Below are 7,341 nucleotides of genomic sequence, written 5' to 3' on the forward strand. Positions count from 1 at the left end.
CAGAAATCCACCTGCCTCTGCCTCCCAAGTGCTGGGATTAAAGGCGTGCGCCACCACTGCCTGGCCAGAGAGCCTTTTTTATTCACTTGTATGAAAAAGAATCATCCTCACACTTCTCTCCTTGGCCCCTTTACCTTCCATTGCTATAACTTGATTGACAGGTTCACTATCCAGTCATAGTGAACCTATCCATTCTTTTTCCTTTGCCGTGCTCCCTGTGTAACCACAGCCCACAGTGATCAAAGCAGCCTGGGCTACTTATTAAAAATGCTTGCCCCTGGGCTCCTCATACCAGGTTTACTGAGTCAGAAATGTTATCCCCAAGGCCAAGGAGCCTGCTTCTCAGTAGCATCCTCAGCTGACTGTCATGCTTGTTTGAGGACCATTGCTTTAAGGGACCTGCAGTTGACCACAGACCCTCTATTCCTTGTGTCAACATCATCAACACACAAGTCGTTTAAATCTTGGTCATCCTTCACATGTACACACATAGTACAGTGACTCATAATTAATGCACTGGCTGCACAGCTCTGTTCCCAACTGGCAATTAGAAATGAGTAAAAATTTACCAACATGTTGCTCTACTTTTGATCACAGGTAACTGCAAATTATTGCTCTTAGCTTAGGATCCCATCTCCAAATTTAGAAGACTTTCGGAGTACTTGCTTTCCAATCTATCGGCAACTGGAACACTGTTTGGAAAGGGTCTTCACTTTTCTTAGGCTACTGTTTCCACGTTTTCTTTCCTTATTTCTATCTACATATCTATCTATCTATCTCTTTTTTTTTCTTTTTGAGAAAAAGTATCATTCTATAGCACAGGCTAACCTGGGATTCACTGTGAAGCACAGGCTAATATCAAACTTGTAATTCTTCTGTATCAGCCTTCTGAGTGTTGAGATTACAGAGACAATTGCACCTGGCTCATTTCTTGTTCTTGTTCTTGTTCTTCTTGTTATTGTTCTTGTTCTCCTTCTCCTTCTCCCCCTCCTCTTCCTCCTGTTCTTCCTCCTCCTCTTCATCTTCTTCTCCTTTCTCCCCTTCCTTCTCCCCCTCCTCCTCTTCTTCTTCCTTCTCCTCTTCCTCCTCTTATTTCTTCTTCTTCCTCCTCCTCCTCTTCCTCCTCCTCCTCTTCCTCCTCCTCTTCCTCCTCTTCTTCTTCTTCTTCTTCTTCTTCTTCTTCTTCTTCTTCTTCTTCTTCTTCTTCTTCTTCTCCTTCTTCTTCTCCCTCCCCCTCTTATTTCCTCCTTCTCTTCTTCTACTTCTCCTCCCCCTTCTCTTCTTCCTCCTCCACCTCCTTCTTCTTCTCCATCCCTTACTGTTTTATTAAACTCCAGGACAAGGGTCCAATTCCCAGCTCCCACACAGTGGCTCACAACCATCTTGCAGTTTTAAGGTATTCTATGCCCACATCTGCCCTACGCAGGCACACACATGCTGCACAGACATATACACGCAGGTAAAACACCATGATCATAAAATAAAATAATTGTTTTAAAAAAAATCAAAAGGATCTTCTATTCTGGCCTCACCAACCAGCTCACTCTACCCCTGACACTTCTCTGGCATCTCAACACCACAGTCCTTCTACTAAGTCATTCCTTCCTCCGCAGGCACCTCCTTATTTCATGGCCTCCCTCAAAGCCTTTCAGGCCTGACTTTCCTAGATGGATGTGAACTCTCCCTTCTAAACTCCCACACTAATGGATTTCCCATCTACATATATTCATTTAATGACTCTCACCTACTACCTGGCATTGAGAATTTTCTTTTCATGTGCCTTGACTCTCGCACTGTTCCATAAATCTCTTTAAAAGAAACTCAGCCAAATTGGTGCACTGTCAGAAAGTACACAGACTAATTAGTATTTAATTATTTTAAATCCCTACTAATATCTCCTTTGTGCACTTAGCAAGCAGAAGATGCTTTTAAAAACAAGCTGTTGGGCAATGGTGACACATACCTTTAATCCCAGCACACAGGAGGCAGAGACAGGCAGATCAATGAGTTTGGGCCAGCTTGGTCTATAGAGTGAGTTCCAGGATAGTTGGGGCTACACAGAAAAACCCTTTCTTGGAAAAAAATTACAAACAAAAACAAAACACAGTTGTTTAAGGTTTGGGAAGTTGTTTAATTGCAATATTGCAATATTCATTGAATTGGCTTGACAGCCAGCCTAGCCAAATCAGAACCTCCAGGTTCAGTGAGAGACATCGTCTCAAAAAAAATAAGGTAGCGAATGGTGGAGGAATGACGTCAATTCTGACCTCTCCCTGTGTGTACTTGCTTCTGTGCATACACACTCACGCTTGAGCATGCACACACACATACATGCGAGCACACACCTGTGTACATATGTACACACATTACAGACACACACAGACAAACAAAAGAAAAAGCAAACAGCTAAGCCATTGGTTAATAGTCAAGCCGGTCACTCTTTTGTTACATGTAACCATCATTCCTTCTGACTCTGCTAGAAAGCAGACACCTGAGAATAAGGGAAAATGGCTACTTACCAATGAGAGCAATAAGTCCCCAGAACACCACCGAGGGCACCATGGCCGTGACTCTTATCCTTTGGGACCTGTCCTGGTTTGAAATAGACACAGATTAATTTTAAAACGTGAACATTTCTTAACAGGAAGTTCCCACCATTTAAACAACACTTTGAAAAGCTTAGAATCATTTCCAATACAACGTCTGTTTCCCCAGCTCCTCAACAGCATCCCCGCAGCCTCAAGCATGCCTGCCCTTAGCACACTCCGGCAGTGTGACTCCTGAACAGTATCCCTGCAGCCTGAAACATGCATGTATTTAGCACACCCTGACAGTGTGACTCCCAGAGGATTTCAATCCAACATCACGCCTTACTGTCCCACATACACTTAGCAGAAGGTGGTTGTGTCCTGTCTCTTCCCAGATAGGTTCTTCCCCTGGTTACGTTTCTGAAGCATGCTCAGTGTTTCAGAAGATGCAAGGAAAGCTACCACTCACCTCCCCTGCAGTCTCCCAGAGAAGTCTTTGAAGAAGCCTTTAGTGGTGGCAACCTGTAGATTAAGATTTCACACAGTGATGGCCTTTATAACATGTCCTATAGCATAGGTGTGACAGTTGGAGACTCCATCAGGCAGTGGTTCGCTGTGCCTCTGGCTTCGTTCAACTGAGCAGACCTCAGTGTGCCTCTGCCACTGAGAAGGAAGCTTTTAAACACCAGAACCTACACTCACCTGCCTCGTCTACTTTTGTCCTGTACCAATGATTGGTAGAGGAGCTTTATATATGATTTAAAGGGCCTCTCTTTAAAACATTGACCTCATTAGACCTGATTATAGTGGTACTTTGGATTTAGGTGGCTCCTTTAATAAAAGGACTTCAAAGTGTTTATTGACTACAACAAATTAATGAATCTAACAAACCCCCCAGGTTGCACTGGAGGCATCTATTTGGTGGGTAGTTTCTGGATATCTAAAATGCTATTAGGCACACGTCTTCTGAATTTGAGTATAAGATGCTGATAATTAGCCTAGAAAGGAAAAATAAACAGGAAATACTAGCTCATTTCTGAATAGATAATTCACTTGAAAGGCTGATTTCCACATTCCAGAATCATAGGATTCCCATGTAAAGATGTCATCCTATCTTATGCCATCATGTCTCTCAACTGTGATAGATGAGCTTCCCTCCTGGCTCCAGGTTCACATCTAACAGGGTATGTCTGTTGTAGAGGAGAAACACAAAGGCAGAGATTAGCAATCTGAGTGTTCAATGCCCCATTATTTCCTGTGTGTGCATGCACATACATGTGTGCGGAGAGGCTACAGGTCAATATCGGTATCCTCCATTTTCACCTTCTACATTATTTTCTGAGACGGGGTCTCCCACTGAACCTGAAGTTCACTGATTAGGCAAGACTAGCTGGCCAGGGGTACTCTTGTAGACTCTGACTCCCAGACATTAGGAGTGAGTGTGCATGCCACTGTGCCCAGCATCTTACATACATGTTGAGGATCCGAATTCAGGTATTCTTTTTTTTTTTTTTTTTTTTTTTTTTTTTTTTTTTTTTTTTTTTTTTTTTTTTTTTTTTTTTTTTTTTTTTTTTTTTTGGTTTTTTCAAGACAGGGTTTCTCTGTGTAGCCCTGGCTGTCCTGGAACTCAACTTTGTAGACCAGGCTGTCCTCGAACTCAGAAATCCACCTGCCTCTGCCTCCCAAGTGCTGGGATTAAAAGCACGCGCCACCACCGCCCGGCTCAGGTATTCTTGTTCACGTGCTAAGCACTTTACTAACTCGGCCCCTCTTTTGAGGGCTGTCATTTCCAAAACTTTCTAAGGAAGCAGGAAAAAAGGATTTTGTTGGGGATAAATATGTCTTCAAGTAGACAGTATCTTCCCCCACACTCACACTTATAAGAGACACACACAGGAAATGAAAGAACATTCTTATACTAGGCAAAGCACATTTCCCAGAACAGAGGGAAAAGTCTAGCCTGGATTCCTCCATACATCAGAGATGGTTTTAAGACCACACACAATTCTCCTGTTCACCTGGATAGCTGTCTGTCGGTAGGCACTGAGCTAAATGACATTCCAGCTTCCTAGGAAAATGGCACAGCCTAGGAGGAGTCGCCCACACAGAACGGATCTCTGTATCTCAGGACACTTCTGCCCTGTGTGCTGAATTGCAAAGCAGGTGCATCCAGAAGGGCAAGGCTTTGCGCTGATGGGAGATCCCCAATTCCTGCCTTGGGTCTCAGGGAGATGAGTCACAGAGGGCCTGCTCTATCTCCACTGTCAACACTGCAGTCAGGGATGCTCATTAATAAGGGGTTTTGCAGGAGACTAGCTGCCCTGAGGTGGCCTTTAGAAACTTGGATGTTATTACTGGCAACAATGTCACCCTACAGGTCACACTGAGGCACTATGTTTGTGGCCTGCCCAAGTGCTGGCCAGGGATGAGTTGGGTAAATGATGGGAGGCTTTCAGGACAAACAGGACGAGAGAGTTCAGGGAAGGAGTAAGAAGAGATGGAGAAAGAATTTAAAGGTGAAACCAGGTAGGGGCTCATGCTGTCCCTTGATGCAACTGGAAATTGCCAGCATTCACAGAATCCTGTTGAACAGGAAGCACACTCAGTTTCCCTCCCCATTTCTAGAAGGGATGCTATGCATCTTTCCAGGCATAAGGGTCACAATGTCCACATCCTCTGCAACTTAACTATTGTTTTCAAGGGTGAATCATCCTGCTTTGCTTGAACTGCGAGGTGGGGGAGAAGGAGAAGAAAATTTATTGGACATTCTTCAAATGCCAGACTCCTCTGTATTTATAGCAGCCCTGTGGGTGGGTGTTATTATTTCAGAGATAAGGAAACCGGGACTCAGAAAAGCTAATCGGCTTATCAAAGATGGAGCAGAAACTGTGGGCAGAGTCGAGATTGGAACTCAGGTCCATGAGACTCTTTTTCCACAAGAGAAGAATCACTTTCTAAACTAGTGACCCCTCAAAGCAGCTGTTACAGCTGTCTGTGCATGAAGCCCTCGGGGGTGGTCTGCAGGATAAAGCCAGCCATACAGAGTCACACTAGTATCTCTGTGCATGGTGTTTGAATTCTAAAGCACGGGGTAAAGTGAATGGATTGAATCACCTGGGCTCTGTTTTCTTTGCAATGATTTGGTTAATATGTATCAGACTTGAGCAGAAGGCAGGATGCTCCCAAGGGCATGGCAAGGATGCTGTGCCCCTTGACTTTAACACCCACACCCTCATGGCCCAGAGGATGGCTAACTTCTAACACACGAGGCTCTTAACCGTATTTTGACATTTAAAAACGAAACCCACGGAATAATTCTCCATCACTTTCTGAGGATGGCAAGAGTGACTATTCCCAGGAGGGTCTTGAGGGGACCACGGCACCCAACGCAATCTCCACTAGTCCTTCAGGCTTTCCCAAATAGAAATGGAAAATACACAAGCAACAATCCTTGCTATGCAAACAAAATGGCCCGGGGCCTAAGACTCCTCAGTCCAGCAATCTGTGGTAGTAGCCTCTGATGAGTCTTGATATATTTGAGGGCTGCTCTGAGTAGTGGGAATTCCAGTAGCCCTAGCATCTATCTAGCCTCAGAAAGAGGCTGAGGAAGATAAAGGCGGTTTTTCCACGAAACTGATTCCCCTGCCAATCTCAACAGAGTCAGGGGCGTGGCGTGAACTGCTCTGTCCAGGGATCTCAGCTGTGCCGCACAGCAGTCAACCAACTGGTCCAGGCCTCATTTTTCATCTGTGTCTGGAGTGAAAAGCCTGGACAGGAGCAGGAAGAGTGCTGTGAACAAAACTGCAGGTCAAACTCACTTTGCATACCAAAGAGGGATAGATGTCCAAATAAGGGATGTCCAGCGAGTGGTTTGACAGAGATTAGGTCTGTGATTCAGCCTTTGTCATTGCTCATGGGAACACTGGTAACATTTTAATTCTTATCTAAACCATTGTGACAGCTAAGTCACCGTGTGTTTGGGGGGCAACTTTCAATGTGCATTTTTCTCCTCTGTCTTGTGACTGACCAATAGTAGAGGTCTTTTATAAAGTGGAGGACCAGAATTTAAATTGAGGACCCTACTTTTTACCATTTTCATATGGAGAAGGCTGGTTTAGAGCAGTGGTCATCAACCTGTAGGCTGTGACCCCCTCACAGGTGTTGCCTAAGACCATCAGAAAACATAGACCTTTACATTAAGGCTCATATCAAGAGCAAAATTGTGGTTGTGAAGTAGCAACAAAAATAATTTTATGGCTGGGGGTGACCACAACATGGGGGTCATGGGATTAGGAAGGTTGAGAACCACTGGTAGGTATAGAGAGGAGATGCTATTTGATGGCCTGATTGTTGGTCTCAGTCTTAAACCCAGATTTCCTGTCTGTCTGTAGGTCATGGCAGAAAGAAACACTGCTTCTCAAATGCTTAACCATGCATGTGTCAAGACTTAGCCAGAAATTTCCCACCACAATGGAAACACTGACATACACATCACGTTGAAAGTCAGGATGAGTTGGGCGGTGGTGGCGCACGCCTTTAGTCCCAGCTCTTGGGACAGGTGGATTTCTGAGTTCAAGGCCAGCCTGGTCTACAAAGTGACTTCCAGGACAGCCAGGGCTATACAGAGAAACCCTGTCTCAAAAAAACACACAAAAAGAAAAAAAGAGAGAAAGAAAGGAAGAAAGAAAGAAAGAAAGTCAGGAAATTTTTCATCAGAGCTGTCAATCCTGGTGGAGAGCGTACAGCTTAGAGGAGCCACTGTGGCACCAAGGCTCCATTGCAGTGATGTTCAAGTAGAAGTCAAAAGTCAACC

General features: G+C 44.5%; 1 protein-coding gene across 1 annotated transcript in view; it reads right to left on the bottom strand.

The window, feature by feature from the left end:
• Lyg2 (lysozyme g2) overlaps positions 1-3,254 on the bottom strand; it is a 12,397-nt gene extending 9,143 nt beyond the window's left edge. Inside the window, exons 1-2 of the mRNA XM_031368822.1 lie at positions 2,998-3,254; positions 2,520-2,592 (exon numbers count right to left, since the gene is read on the bottom strand). Coding sequence (XP_031224682.1) covers positions 2,520-2,562 — 43 coding nt within the window. The 5' untranslated portion in view covers positions 2,563-2,592; positions 2,998-3,254. The remainder of the gene's footprint in view (positions 1-2,519; positions 2,593-2,997) is intronic.
• Positions 3,255-7,341: the final 4,087 nt, after the last annotated feature.

This window comes from Mastomys coucha, unplaced genomic scaffold (genome assembly GCF_008632895.1).
Source record: "Mastomys coucha isolate ucsf_1 unplaced genomic scaffold, UCSF_Mcou_1 pScaffold14, whole genome shotgun sequence".
NCBI classification, from domain to species: Eukaryota; Metazoa; Chordata; class Mammalia; order Rodentia; family Muridae; genus Mastomys; species Mastomys coucha.